This window comes from Trichosurus vulpecula, chromosome 5 (genome assembly GCF_011100635.1).
Source record: "Trichosurus vulpecula isolate mTriVul1 chromosome 5, mTriVul1.pri, whole genome shotgun sequence".
Taxonomy (NCBI): domain Eukaryota; kingdom Metazoa; phylum Chordata; class Mammalia; order Diprotodontia; family Phalangeridae; genus Trichosurus; species Trichosurus vulpecula.
Genome location: NC_050577.1, coordinates 125,458,937 through 125,475,108, shown reverse-complemented (window position 1 = coordinate 125,475,108; position 16,172 = coordinate 125,458,937). Strand labels below are relative to the sequence as shown.

At 35.1% G+C, this 16,172-nt stretch overlaps 1 protein-coding gene across 2 annotated transcripts in view; it reads right to left on the bottom strand.

The window, feature by feature from the left end:
- Positions 1 to 3,303: 3,303 nt before the first annotated feature.
- The window catches only part of WASL (WASP like actin nucleation promoting factor), a 112,191-nt gene continuing 99,322 nt past the window's right edge, over positions 3,304 to 16,172 (bottom strand). For both annotated transcript variants that reach the window (XM_036759612.1, XM_036759613.1), the window contains 3 exons: positions 13,325 to 13,848; positions 8,327 to 8,435; positions 3,304 to 6,040 (listed from right to left, as the gene is read on the bottom strand). In XM_036759612.1, coding sequence (XP_036615507.1) covers positions 5,979 to 6,040; positions 8,327 to 8,435; positions 13,325 to 13,848 — 695 coding nt within the window. In that variant the 3' untranslated portion in view covers positions 3,304 to 5,978. The remainder of the gene's footprint in view (positions 6,041 to 8,326; positions 8,436 to 13,324; positions 13,849 to 16,172) is intronic.

The following is a 16,172-nucleotide window of genomic DNA, read 5'->3' as shown; positions in this document are numbered from 1 at the left end:
TGAGAAAGTTGTTCAGTTGTTTCAATCATGTCCAACTCTCCCTGGTCCCATTTGGGGTTTGCTTGGCAAAGATACTGGAGTGGTTTGCCACCTCCTTCTCCAGTTCATTTTATAGATGAAGAAATTGAGGCAAATGGGGTTAAATGACTTGCCCTGGATCACACAGCTATTGTCTGAGGTCAGATTTGGGCCCAGCAGTCTTCCTGACTCCAGGCCTGGCACCTAGCTGATGAGGAAATTAAGGTTTGAAGTGGACAAATGACTTACTCCTGGTCAGCTCTCTATCAGAGGCAGGATTTGAAAACAGGCATCTTCAGCTTTAGCACATCATACCGCCTCTCACAATGACAGGATTACCATGTTATAATAAAACACAACCCATGCTATTATCTCTGCCTCAGGTATATATATATATATAGAACTCTGATGCATTATGAATGATCGAGGAAACAATGTCCAGAATACCTTATGATCACTAATTGCAGAGGAAAGCTGTTTAGATACAAGATCACAATGAGCATCCCACTTATGATTATTGTATAGAACTTGGAAATGGAGTGGTTATGCTTAAATGGCTTTAATAAAGGATAAAAGATTTGTGTATATTAAAAAAAAAACTAGCTCATACTCCAATAATGTAGTGACAGGCAAATATCTGTAACTGGAAATTAAGTGACAAGAGAGGTACAAATCAAGAAGGCACGATAGTGGTGTGGGGAGATCAGAAGACTCAGGTGCAAATCTCATCTTTGCTAATGACTACCTACGAGCTTAGTCACGTGGATTCATTGCCCTGGGCCTCAGTTTCTTCATCTGTAAAATGAGGAGGCTGGACTAGATTGGCCTGAGGTCCCTTCCAGTTCTAAAACTATTATCTTAAATGCTATGGATGGAGGCATGGAAGATGGACATTGGTGGCTCAGCAAAAGCTCTCTGGAGGAAGTAGCATTTGAGCCAGGCTTTCAAGTTTGGATAAGATTTCAGTAGGTAGAAGTATGGAAATTAAAATTTTGATGTTTTAATTCATATGCCTTAAAATTGTATGCTTCCCAGAAGTAAAGGGATCAACACTCCAAATATATTATAGGCCTATCTCAAAGGCAAATAAATTTTCCAACCTTTAGGGAAAAGTGGGCCAAGAGAAATCCAAGAAAGGACCTTATTAATTGGTTCAGTCATCCCTTAAAAAAAAAAAAACCAAACTGTTATAAAACACACCTCCTCTTTAATAAAAATGTAGACTCTTTTAAATAGATAAAACATAAATCTACAATTGATAATTCTTTAGGTAGGATCTTAGACTTTAGGTAACATGTTAACATCTGTATACATCTCTAAAATTTTTCAAGAGTGAGCTTACAATTTTTTGGCTAACGTGGGAAGAAAAATGAAATGGTGACCAAAAAGTATTCTAAATGCCTTCATAATCAGAAAAGGAACATGTGTATGTGCATAGAATATGTAAATATGAGCTTTGACTATCATCCACTGCTACAACTGGACAATACTTTGCAATACTTGGCATGCTAAAGAGCCGTCCACAGGTCAACTTCCATGGCAGACTATCTCCACATTTACATCTCCTTGCTCTACTTCCTTTCCCAAAGAAGGCTATTATCCTGATATCTCTATTAACTAGATTTCTATGCATTCATGGGTTCGCTCATTCTGATTAATCTCTATTTGTCCTATTGTTGTTGTAAATGCACAGCCCTTGTAACTAAATGTAGAACATGTAAGTTTAAAATGAATCATTTTTCTTATACACCTCCCTCCTTTTAATAGACATGGGGATTATGGGTATGGAATGTGGCACACACATTGTCTTTGGTTTTGCTGTTTCAATTATGAAGGGTTATCAAAAGGTAGGGTTAGCCAGAAATGACTGATATTAAAATGAAAAACATCAGTAAACATTATTAAAGGCATTACTGCTTATTTTCACTTAAGCATCTTCAGGTGGCACCTCCTTTTTGAAGCCTGTGATCCCCAAGCCTTTAGTTTTCTGTCTTCTTCAAAATCATCATCCTTTATTTATCTGTGTAGATGCCACATGTGAACTGTCGGGGGCAGAACTATCTTGTCTTTGTTTTTCTATTGTTAATATATAATTTTTTTTCCTTTTCCTTTTCAAAATTTATCTTTTAAAAACTTTAAATGATCTGCTCCTTTATATGAAGCCCATGCTAGGAAATATTATTGCAACATAAATTGTTTCCAACAAAAATTTTTTAAATAAAAAGGTTGTGTCAAGAAATAAGTATCTTTACTGCATTAACAAATGGTCAGTTTAACATGACTATGTTCCCAACATTTCCTGAGTAAAATCTTTTAAAAAGAAATTTCACAAATAAACAAGCAGAGGCACACATGTCAGTGTCTGCCTTCTGGAGGTGAGAAGGCAGTGTCTGTGACCCTTTTCCATCATGTCTAGATGTGATTTCCTCTGGTACTATAAATATGCTTTATCTCTGTACTTGGCCCCTAGGTATTTTACTAAGGAGAGCAGAAAGCTATTTCAGAAACTTCTCTAATGATAAGATAAAACCTGATGCAAGAGAAAAGCAAGTGAGCCATTTCTCTCTCAAAATACCCTTAAAAAAAAAAAGAATCATTCTCTGGTTTTTAGGCACGTTTTGTTTTGAGTGTTCACACTAAAAAACAAAACCTTCCCAACACTAACTTGTTTATGAAAATTTTGTTACACTTGGCTAAGGCTCCAGAAGGCAACCCCCACACAGGAGTCTGTCATTTGGTAATGCTCTTTAGATGCCCATTTGTGTCTGGATCAATAGAAGATGAAAGCTGGGTTTCCTGCACTCTCATTATTTCTCAATATTCAACACTGTTCATTAAATTACACTTAAGTACTTAGTATGTAATAATTCTTGGCTTTTAATGAAATTGTGAATAAAACTCACAATCCGTCTGGTCTTTTGTGTTGGCAAGCTTCAACATTTCATAGTCATTCTGGTATGCTGAAGAATACCAAATCATTTGACCTTGAAGTGTGAGAACACTGTAGACTCAACTGGAGCAGTTGCTTCCAGGGGAGCTGCGGAGCAGCTGTCACATTCGCCAATAGAACAGGATGTCTGTCACATTCTCTTGCTCATTGTGTTTATTTAATGGCAGAATCATTTTTAGGACAGACATGAGGCCTACTGAAAATCGGAGGGTTATTTATTGCTTTTTGCAGACCTTGATAATGCAAAAAATACAGATCCTTCCTTTTCCTCCAACACTCAACTATTTTAATCTCTAAACATTTAGTAAATCAAAAAAACACACTATTTTATACTATTTGGGTCAAATTAATTTTATTATGTTCCATGATGAATTGCCACCAGTGCAACATCCTATTCACTGTACATTTCAAAAATTCACATACTAAACAAAATTTCAGCTGATAAATGGAAACTTGAATGATTGAAAGTTTTTATGAATCTCATACATACAATAAGTGGCTAGCTGATATTGTCTATCACATAGCGTTTGGATACAAGAAGCCTCATGCTAGTTTGTTAAATGCTAAGGCTAGTCAGACAATCATTTAATTGGAGTATATACGCGAGGCTTTCAGACAATACGCAGGGATAGTGAATTTGAACGCTATGAAAACACTATCTTCTGCCCACAGTGCAAATGGTGAAGTGCTGAAACATGCAGCCATTACATCTTAGCAAGTCACAGTTTCAGTCTTCATGCCTGGACTGAACTACACAAGATCCCCTATTTTAAACCAATTGTAATCCAGATTTTGTGCAACAAAGAACATCCTTGGGTTGTTTTTTCTTTGACTTAAGTCAAATGCCTTCTCTGGCAAATGAGACAAACAGCTTCTTAAATTATGTTTTCAATGTAAAAAATAAACAACCTAACATTCTCTTTAAGAGCTGTTACAATTTGGGATTTCTTGAAAAACATTATATATTAATGCTAGTTACAGAAATTCTGCATTTCTTGACCAAAGGATAAGAGAAAACTTAAATCTGAATAATCCTTAAAAGAACACATTTATAAAGAAAATTTGAGATTCTGATTATTTAAAATTATCTTCATGAATATCCAAAAGGAAAATTTGTTATAACATCATTTTAAAAAAATCACAAAGTTTTATTTTCCATGTGCACAAATTCCTAATTTCATTGGTTAGTGGTTGTTCAGCCTCACCCACACTAGACTCATTTGAGCTCAAGCCACAAAAAAATCAAAGCAAGCAAAGGTTTCTAGCAGCAGAGGGCACTGTTAGTATTTGCAAGAAACAAAAAGTTTGGAGTTTTTCCCATGTGCTTAAATGACTCTTGCAAGGAAGTTAACATTCTCTGAATAACTTAACTTTTACTGCCCCACTTACTGCTTTCAGCAACAAAACCTTTCAAATTATTTCTTATGATAACTAGATGCATGATCACTAGAGATAACATGATAACTGGATTAGAAATTCAAGCCACATCTTGCAGGACCAGCCTGTCAAGATCATGCCAATACTAGGGTTTGGTCAGTATGATTCTGGATAGCTTAAAATTTAGTTTGATATTGTGACTATAATAGTCTTGAAACACTTAAGATACTTTTTTTATTAACTACATTCTGCATATGACTCAATCTGTGAAAAGTTGTGTATTATTTAAATCTGATCGTTTTCTAAGTAAAATTTACTGTAGGTACAGTAATTAGTGCTGTAGCTATTAAATACCCACTTTTGGGTACATCAGTGTATTGTTGACATAGAGGGAACCCTAATTAAAAAAAAAAACCTTTTAGTATGCATAAAATAAAATCTGCAGGTTTGCAATAAAGTAAAGAAAAATCTATTTCTTTTTTCAATTTTGGGTTCCAAACAGTTTGACATTTTAAGGCCTCAGATTTTTTAAAAATTTACTCATGTCATACTGACAAATACCACGAGAAAATATCGTTAAAATTTAGTACCTATGTGTCAAAATTCTAATTTATACATTTGTCATTTGTTTTCTTTTTCTGGATTGCTGTTTTAGTGTTTGAAATTTCATGAGCACCTTAAATCCATCCAGACTGTAGAATGATAGTACTTCATTTCACTTTATTAATACACGAGTGTCCCAACTTTAAAGTAAATTTAACCCAACATTATTGAAGCAAGCATCAAACATAGCCCTTCAGTTCAGAAACACATAAAAACTGACCCGAAAATAAGTCAAGCAACTGCTCTGGCAACTTGGAGACTTTGCTCATAAGAAAGACTAAAGCTTTAAGCGTGCCGGCTGGCCAGGCAGATGCTGTTAAATGTGTCATAGCATAAACACTACCCCACAGTTTACTCCAGGTGCAGAAGGGCTCCTAGGAACCTGAGCATTGAATGATCACTGCTGGCTAATAGCAGACAACACTGCCTTATCAAAAGAGGTGTATTGATTTTTCACAACTATGTTTTGTAGTGATTTTATGTAAAACATATTGCTGAAATGTGAGAAATTGCATCAGTACAGTGATGTTCTGAGAACTGTGCAAATGTATCAGCCTCAACATTCACATAGCATTGTATTCAAAATGAAGGGGTTAAATAAACTGTCTGCATTACTTAAAAAGAATGTAGTGCTATACTAGATCTTTAATAAGAAAATTTAGATACAGAAAAAGTAGGGTATGAAAATAGTGTTTTTCCTTCTTGCATTATAACTAAATTACAATAAGGTTTTTGTCAGTCTTACATATTACATTTAAACTCCCTTATGGATGGAATAAACAATATTCACAAGTCAATTGAGCATCCTGATGTAAACTTGCACACAGTAACAGGGAGTAGCTTTTTAGAGGATTATGACAAACCTTTACAGATTAAATGAGGTATTGCACAGATTAATAAAAAAAAGCAAAAGGCAACAAAAATATACAGCAAATTGGTAAAACATTTACATGATAATTTTACAGAATCCATAGACAGAAAGTAGTGTTTAGTATTTCACCTTAAAAAATATATATATAATATATATTGATCAATCATCCCATTCATCGTCATCCTCAAAATCTTCTTCATCATCTTCATCCTCATCTTCATCTAGTAGTACAAGAAAATCATTAAAATGATCATTTATTTACAAGTGTCTAAATAACATTCTACTGGATTCATCTTCTCTATTATCTGACCACAAAAACATGTCTACAAAGCCTCCCTTCATTTCAGCTTTCCCCTCAAACTTCCGTATATTCATTTTGTATATAGTCTGTACATATTTACAGATACACCTGCTATCTCCTCAATAGAATGTAAGATGCTTGACTTTAAGGACTGTCACATTTCTGTCATTGTATTGCCAGGGTTCATCAGTGTCTGGAACCTAGTTAAGTATTTAATAAATGCTTATTGATTGATGTCCAATTTTTGTGCTAGGGGGAGCTGCAATTTCATCTTTTTTTTAAAAGCTACTTGTAACTGAATTAACCTAATTCCGGAACGATTAAAATAAACCACTACATTAAATCAATTGATAATGTTATACTAGGGGGATATCATATTTAAAAACTGACCAAAGATATTTTAAAATATGCTTTGAGGGGCAGCTAGGTGGCACAGTGAGTAGAGCATCGGCCTTGGAGTCAGGAGGACCTGAGTTCAAATCCGACCTCAGACACCTGACACACTTACTAGCTGTGTGATCTTGGGCAAGTCACTTAACTCCAATTGCTTTGCCTTCACCCCTCAAAAAAAATGCTTTGAGTAGTAACCATGCCACCATGCAAAGATGTAAGGATTTTTCTAATGAAATGGGAAACACTGCAACCGTCCATAAGTGCATAGTGTCTGTAGTTTTATAAATGTGGGGCCTTTTATGGAACAATCATTGCTGATGATCTGATTCAGGAAACAGTTAATGAGAACTTAGCAGAGGGGACGTCACTTGTCATAAAAACTACAGAGCAGACACACTGAATAAAAACAAATTAAAGTTCCTGTCCTCAAGAAACTTATAGTACTGTTTCCTTCTTAAGGCTGCTGGTTGAAAAATTACTATGTAAAGTTATGAAATAAACATTTATATTTTAAACTATCGTACAGCACCTATTAAGTAGTATGAATAGGTAAATGAAATTGGTATGTTACAATTGCATTTGCCTTTTAAGATGAACTTTAATGAAAAGTATCTCAGAATATTAAATATGGAAGTCAGGACTGAACTATTTCATAAATTATTTAGGAATTTTTCAGCGGTCAAAAAGCTACCCTGCGGTTTTGATACTTTTGCTACAGGAGGAAGGTCTGCTATCCCCTAGAAACTCTATTTCCTGGATATGTACCATGTTACATATCTGAATTACTTTGTTGAGGTTGTCCAACTACAGTGGAACTAGTAGAGTCTATATTTGGGGAAGAATAAAAGACAAAACCCACCACTAGGAAGTAGCTAATAATCCTAATCTTAAATACCACCTAGAAATCCAGAAATCCTATAGACTTCTGGAAATGTGCGTGATCATTAAATCAAATAAATCAAGTTCTTTACCAGATATTAAATCATAAAATTTATATTTGATTTTTAAATCATTTCCCTCTATTTTGTACAGCACTCAGCTACATGAGTGTGTGTGTGTGTGTGTGTGTGTGTGTGTGTGTGTGTGTGTGTGTGTGTGTGAACGTGTACATAATACTTATTTGGTATTCCTTCTATTATACCATGCTGCCATCTACACACTGGAAGATATATATCACAATAACTTCTTTACCTATGCTACAAATGTTTGGAGAGTAAGCCTCCTAATTTTTATCTCATTAACAATTTATGATGTACATTCAAGTTTCCTATTCTATTTCCTGATATTTTATTTTTTTATATTTTTTTCTTTTTAAATTTTTAATCATTTTTAGTTTTCAACATTCATTTCCACAAGATTTTGAGCTCCGAATTTTCTCTCCATCCCAAGATGGCATACATTCTGATTACTCCATCCCCCCAATCTATTGGCCCTCCCTTCTATCACTCTGCCGCCGCCCACCCCCCCAATCCCCTTCCTCTTCTATTTTCCTGTAGGGCAGGATAGATTTCTATACTCCATTACCCATATAACTTATTTCTCAGGTGTATGTAAAAACAATTTTCACATTTGCTTTTAAAACAGTGAGTTCCAAATTCTCTCCCATCCTTCCTCCTCACCCACACGCAATGAGGAGGCAAGCAATTCGATATAGGTTATACATGTGTGGTAATGCAAAACACTTCCATAATAGTCATATTGTGACGGAGTAACTGTTTCCCTCCATCCTATCCCCCCTCCCCCGTTTCCTGATATTATTTTAACATCTAATTGTTTTGAATTTTGTAAATAATGAAGTTCACAGAAATCATACCTGAAGAATGAATGGCTTTGCTCCTTTTCTGCATTACTTCCATTAATGCACCTACAATTCCTGAGGTGGGGGCAGGTGTAGGGGGCACAGAATCTTGGCCATCAGATACCTTTGGAAAAGAAACATGAAATAAAGGGATATGTATAAAACATAACAAAGAACCTTTATGCCCTGAGAATGTCTTTTAAGACTTTTTCTTGTTGTTTCTTTTTAGCAGGAAATAATGAGATAGTACAGGAATCTTAAGAGATGTTTATATCATATTTCTCTTCAAATCTTCTTTAACAAACATATCTGCTTCCATTTATAAACATACTCAATGCAAGTAGGAAGTACTTCTATTGTTAATTTGGTTGCATTTAATTAAGTGTTCACAACAATACGATAATTACTATTATAAATAATGTTCAGGCTTTTAGCTGAGCAACTTAGACCTGGTGACTCTCCAAAGCATTTGAAGCTCTGGACACTAACTTTACAATTATTATAAAGGAATGAATTTGATCCAACCTTCAGAAAATGCAAAAATTGGTTTTGGAATTAAAATTCCATTTCCATTTAATGTCCTAAGAGATCAATGGTAGAAACCTTTGTTTACAAAGGAAAACTAGAACCTTTCACTGACAAATTACCATGACTGTAAAAAGGGTCCTGAACAAACACAACTCACGGCTTGCCGTGGTTTTCTTGCCAAGTGTACATTACCTCATGAGGAAGTGCTGGCTATTAGTAAAGTGCTTTGATCTCCTGCAAAATCTATACTTAAACAAAACCATAAATAATAAATGCATTAACAAATGCTCTCAAAATGCCACTGTGAGCAATCAGAATGACATGTTCTATGCAGAAGGTGATTTCTATGTAAAATTATCAATATTCAAATGGATAAATTTGAAGGGCAAAGAGCTCTGCATATCTAAGGTCAAATCAAATTTAAAGACCAGGGTGGGTAGCAGTTGGGGAATATTAAGAGTAGTATTTTAAATCTGCTCTAATTAAACTACGTATGAATTCACACATTAAGTGTACATATTCAATTGTCAAATGTATCAATTGTTAATTTAACATGGCAACATATATATCTATGTAACACAAATATCTAAAGGATATATATTTTTTAGAAAAACTAATATACATTTCTTAAATATATTATTTAGTGACCCCAAAATTCAATCAGGAATAAAGGCCCATATTTTTAATACCAATATTCTACTTACTGTTGCATAGCTGTGAGTCATGAAACAATAACTGCCTCTGAAGAATTAAAAATTAATTATCACACAAAGGGCAACAGAGAGATGCATGATAGGTGTGAGCCGACTAACATAACAAATAAAGACCTTTGAAGAAATGGAGTAAAGGACATCACAAGGAAATGTATGTGTTGTGCTGGTGAATGGCTCTTATGCTCCACTAGCATCTTTGAGATTTTGGAAGAAAACAAACCCAATCTCACTGGGTGGGCCTCCTATGCCAAACTTTTGGCAGAGCATGTACAAAAGTCACAATAGACTGGGGAGGCATAGATGTATCGCTGTCTTTATCAATGCATGACCACATCAAAGAGGTCACAGATCCATTTCAGTTTGAGTACATATTCTAAGGGGAAAAAAATTGTGAAAAATCTGAATATACTGGTATTATATCTGACTATAGCTCCTCCCCAAATTTTTTTTAAAAGTTTAACTCAAACACAGACTCTGATCAGTCCAACCCATACCTGAAAATGAATCGCTATGACAGCACAAGGGACAACTAGTTATTACTTATGAAGATATCCAAGGAGAAATCACTCCTTCCTGATGCTTCCCATTATACCTTTAGACACCTCTATTTGTTAGCAACCCCTTCCTTACATAGACACTAAGGGTCACTGCTATTTCTTCCCACTGGTCCCAATTTTGTCCTCTGAAGCCAAGCAGAGTAAGTCTTCCCTTTTCTGCATGATACTTGATACTTAAATACTTGAAGCTAGAAATGTCATCTCAAACCTTTTCTTTTCTGGGCTAAACATCCCCAGTTTTTTTTTTCAACCAATCACTGCATGACATAATCTTAATGAAATTTTCCAGGCTGACTGCCTTTCTCTCATTATTCTCCAACTTATCAACGTTCTTATCAAAATGTGGCACACATTAGGAATTAAGCACAATATTCTACACATGGAATCTGACTAATACAGAGGACAGTATAAAATTATTACTTCCTTTTGAACACTCTCTGAATGCTTTTCTGGCTGTCTGTTATTTTTGACTTGCTTGGAGACCAGCAAAATCATCAGATCTTTTTTTTTTTTAAAAAGAAAAAGCCAATCTTTTTCAGATGAATTTCAGTTTTGCATTTTAAAGAAAATACAATGGGTTTGGGAAGAAAATAATTGTTTACCTTTTCATAGCTTAACAAAGGCTTATAAAGCTGGCTATACATAATAATGAAAGACAAAAACATATTCCTTAATTTATTAAATACCTGTATGCATGACTGGATTTTGGGGGCACTACACAAAAGTAAATTCAAACATATATGTGAGCAAACCTTTGCATACTTCCGGTTAGTTGTTTCAGGTTATTTGTATTTTAAGTTGGATGTGATCATTCCACAAGAGATTCACAATTTTAGGGAGAAAAGTTAGAGAAGCATGGCTGGGGAAATTTATAGAATTTATGTTAACTTTAAAATAATAATGTAAAGTCATGTAATTAGATCTGATCTAGAACATATCAATAAATCAACGATTACTACTAATATGATAACATTCTGTATATAACTAAAATATAGTTTGTATCTGTAAATGCGAAAACAAGCCACCATGTCAGCCCAGGCCCAGGCATTTATTTTCTTCAGAGGACTCCATTTAGCCACATGGGGGAAAAAATCAATAATTAATTTAATTACTCAACTATACAGAAGTAAAAAAGAACTTCCATAATTCCTTCCAATGTTAATTCCCACCACCTTTCCCTCTCCCAAATTGTTTTGTATGAGTTTTGTATTATTTGTCTAAGTACAGGCTGTTTCCTTTCAGTAGAAGGAGAGCTCCCTGGGGGTAGAACTGTACCCTTTTTCTCTCTGTGTTCCTAGTATAGTACCTGCTATATAATAGGCACTGAAAAATGTTCAGTAAATTGAACTTTTTTTTAATGAAATAAAAATATCAACCACTTGCAAATATTTAAAATTATGAAATGGAGACTACTAAACATAATAAATAATAAATATGTTTACAGCTAGAACAGGGGACAATGAAAGGTGCAGGGATGACTAAGAGGATCAGAGGCCAATGTGACAGTAAAAGCAATGAGAGAGAACAGAAAAAGGGAGGAGGGTGGGGGAAAGGGCACAAAGTAGAGAGACTAGGCTGGTTTGAAAAGGCAGAAGACTTAAGAGTAGGGTGGTAAGCTCTGAAGTGAGTGATGACAACAATAACTACCTACATTTCTCTATCACATTAGGATTCACAAGGCGCTATCCTAACAACATCCTACAAGGATGGTGGCACAAGTAAAGTTACTGGAAACTGAAGCTCAAAGAAAACAAATGAGATAATATACGTAAAACATCTTGTAGGCTTTAAAGAGTTATCTAAGTTGGTACTGTTGTTAAATGATTTGTCTATGGTCACTTGCCAGGTTTTGAACTCAGATCTCTGGGCTCCCAAGTCCAGTACTCTTTCTTTTATAACATCCTGTTTCTTTTGCTCTTGTTACAATCTGTTTTTCACAAGGGCTATGGCAATTTTCAGCCAACTCACTATAATCCAAAGCTCTTCAACTTCTATCAAGTCATCCCCCAGAAGTTTCCAGCAGACAATCAGCAGTCAAATTCCCATCTTAATTTTTATTTTTATTTATTAACTGTGTGATCATCAGGAAATTGCCTTTGCCACACATTTCACAGGGTCACTATAAGGTAAGTTCATAAGCTCACATAAGATGCAAAATAAGTGTGAGAAAATGTACACATGTACTGAAAAACACACACAAAAATATACAAAAAAATAAGCGTATGCACATTTCCTCCTACATACTAGAAGAAAAAAGGTCACCTTCAAAATAAAGAAAAGTTTGTCATAATAAAAAGTTTCCAGCATAGGAAAAAAAAGTTTAATATACACTAAATTAAGCCATTTGGAGACACTTTGATAATTTTTAACTATTAATAACTTTGTGAAGAATAAACCAAATTCTGTGAACTCCAACCCAAAGTTTAGACAGATTATTGAGTATTATTAGTCTGGAGCATTGTTTCTAAAATTGGCATTGATAGAGGAGTTGCTCAAGAAGTTTTAGAGACCAGGGTTTTAGAAGGTCCAAACAAATTGGGAGCCATTTGTGGTCTAAACATGGCAGACAGAACTCTCTGGGCTTCATGCAGAATTGTGATTGGAGCAGTTATGACCTTGCAGGGCACTTGCAAGCTAGGTGGTGCAGTTGGTAGAGCACTGGGCTTGGAATCAGGAAACCCTGGAATCAGAAAATCCATACTCAAGACACTTAAGAGCTGTGTGATTCTGGGCAAGTCACTCAACCTGTCTGCCTCAGTTTCCTCATCTGTAAAATGGGGATAAAGCAGTACCTACCTACCAGGGTTGTTATGAGATAACATGTGTAAAAAGTGCTTAGCACAGTGTCTGGCACAGAATAGGTACTATATAAATGTTAGCTATCATTATCATTATAATTATTATTAAAGGCAGGTCATCAAGTCATGTGCCAGATCCCATCTGAAGATGTTTTACAAACATGTGTTAGCTCAATTATTCTCAAACATTTTCATTTTATTATCCTTTTTAACTATTGTCTAGCTAATTATTTGGTGACCTGGAGGGTTCACAGAACTTCCCACCCTTTCAATGGCTTATTTTAGCGTATTAAACAGTTTCCCTATAGAGGTTTTATGAAAAAGTAACTTTATGAAATGCATTTCAGAACAATAGCTAAACAACTGAAAGATGACATATCACTAATAATCTAAAATGAAAATAACACGGATACTTACAGACTTCAGCTGAATACCTTGTCGTATCTGGTCTAAAAGTGCATCCCTTCCAGAGCAGGACACTGGACGACTGTTCTGTTCTACTTTCTTTAGCTGGGCACCCTCTCTTATTTGATCTAAGAGAGCTGCTTTGTTTCCCGCAGGAGCCGCAAGTTGATGGTCACCATCAGAGGATGGGCCAGGAGGAGGAGGGGGACCAGGAGGAGGTGGAGGTGGTGGTGGCGGAGGTGGAGGTGCGGCTGACCCAGCTGAGAGGGGTGGTGGAGGTGGTGGGGGGCCTGAAGGTGCTGAGGAGGGATGGACTGGAGGAGGAGGAGGGTACATCCTATTTGGAGGTGGTGGTGGGACTGTAACACCTGGCCTAGAGGGAGGTGGTGGTGGTGGAGCAGCTGTGGGAGCTCTTGAAGGTGGTGGTGGTGGAGCTCCTCGTCCTCTGGCAGGGGGAGGAGGAGGGCCTGAGCTATGTGGAGGTGGTGGTGGTGGAGGAGGGCCGCCCCTTGATGGTGGTGGTGGTGGTGGTGGTGCTAAAATAAAGAAAAAAATAAAAAAAGAAGAAAATGTTTATAAACATCATACTGAAAAAGTTCTCTCATTTAACATGCACTTAAAAAAAGACAGTCTTCTGCATCTTATTTATAGATACCACTGTCCTGAGGAAGATTCTTTAAAATTCAAATTTTGCCTAATTTTAAGAATTACTTTTTTTTTCTTGACCATAATGTTAAAGAAGCTAGAGTATGGGAATTTTAAGTAGGACTAACAGTTTAAAAAAAAAAAACCAACTTTCCTAGAGAAGCCTAAAACAAAAGGTATTAATTATATTAAACATTTAGGTCAATGGGTAAAAAAAAAATCTGCATTTTTAAAAGAAAGTAATGTACTTCTCTCCCTTTCTTTAAAGCATCAAAAATCTTTTGGTTTCTTGTAAGAGTCAATTTGCATTCAGAATTAAATGTCAAATATTATATCAAATATTAGCATTTATTTACATTCACACCCAATTCAAGCTATATTGCTAAAAAGCTGTTATACTTAAATTTTTTCATTAAAATTCCTAGTTTTTCTTTTATATCTATTGTTCTGTATTTCTATAAGTAGGTCAGTAATTCTAACAGACAAGTAAGAGTTTATTTGCCTGCCTAAAATTTTCTCTTCTTCACATAAACAAATGTATGATGACTTTAAGGAGCTAACATCACAAATTAATGAGGTCTGTGTACACAAAAACCAAGTAAAATTCTTCCTCAAACCATCTACTGCAATTAGATGAGTCACACCTCATGATCACAGATCTAGAGGTGGAAAGGATCTCAGAGTCCACCTAGTCCTACCTTTTTATTTTACGATGGGGAAATTCAGGCACAACAAGAAGACGTGCCCAAAGTAATACAGTGAGATGCATTAAGGTTAGATATTGAACCCAAGTCCTCTGGTTCCAGAGGCCATGCTTTCTCTTCTACTGCACCATGATTCTTTCCATTCTATTAAATCATATAAAAGTGAATCTAACTAGACATGAAATCAAGTACAGGAGAATTCCTCTAGAAAGCGTGAAGGGGCAGGAAAAGGACCATTTCTGAGCCTATAAAATGAGGCTTTTCTGCTTCAAAGGACATTATCTGACTGATAATAAACCTACATTCATGTATTAATGAGCTATGTTCTGAGGTTCTATAGCATCTAACGAAAAAAAAAAGGGCTGCTTAAGAGAAAAACACAGTATCAAAATATTTGTGAGAGAAATGAAGCAGTACCAAAATCACATAGCAGTTCTTTCCCTCATAATTCCCATTATACACTCATATATTTAAAGACCTTTTAAAAAATATTACTATTTCAATGAATAACATGAGACCGTAAAATTAACATTTATTTTATAAGAGCCCTAGCCATTCCATATTATTATTTTTTATTGACATAAAATTGCCAATAGCATTAAAGCTCATATCTTACCTGGCACATTTCATCATGATATTAATATAATTTGCTTAAACAGTAATGCTACTGTACCATAGGTAAATAATTTTGATAAAGATTCCTACTGAAATATATACTTCAAAAAGAAAAAGATTTTTTCCAGATTTATTTCAGTTGATCCACTGGAACCAGAAAATAAAGACTACTTTATAAACAAGCACAATTTAATATAAGGTGGTTTCATCTCAGATTACTGATATACCATAAAATTTTTGTTTAAAAAAAAAAAAAAAGAAGCAACTTTACTTTTATGGCCAAAACAAAGACCCCGATAATATTGGTAAAGTAGGTTTGGATGGTATTAGCATTTTAAGCCATTCCTATCTATTCTTCAATTTATTTGTTACAACTAATTTATAACCAGAAATGCTGAATAGAAAAATAAAATAATAAAAAAAAGTTGCCAGCGACTGTTACCCTTTCATAGAGTGAAAGGTTACTGCCAACATAAGAAAATTGTTTTTAATTCACCTAAATTGTAAAAAAGAATACATGTTAAACCTGTAGATAGTGGAACCAAGCTATTTTCAAACAGAATATTGTCAAGGGCACAGAATTTTATGTTTTATTTTTTTTTTACCCCCTGGTATAGAGGTCAGAAGTATACATCTGCCCAGGGGTTAGTTTTTGGTTCCATGTTGTTAGTCCAGAGGCTGCTATGGAGGTACTTTTCTTTACTAGTCCTATTTGAAGGGGAAGACTTGCTAAGGGCACAGAAACTTGCAAATATGTCTATTTGCACCTAAGAGGGAGAAACAGAAGGCAGAGTCTATGTTTCCTGGACCAACAGAGCAGAACTGAGCCAATTAATCTTATATCTAAAAACATAAATTAATTCAATTTTGTGTTAAAATATTCCAAAAAGTTTTAT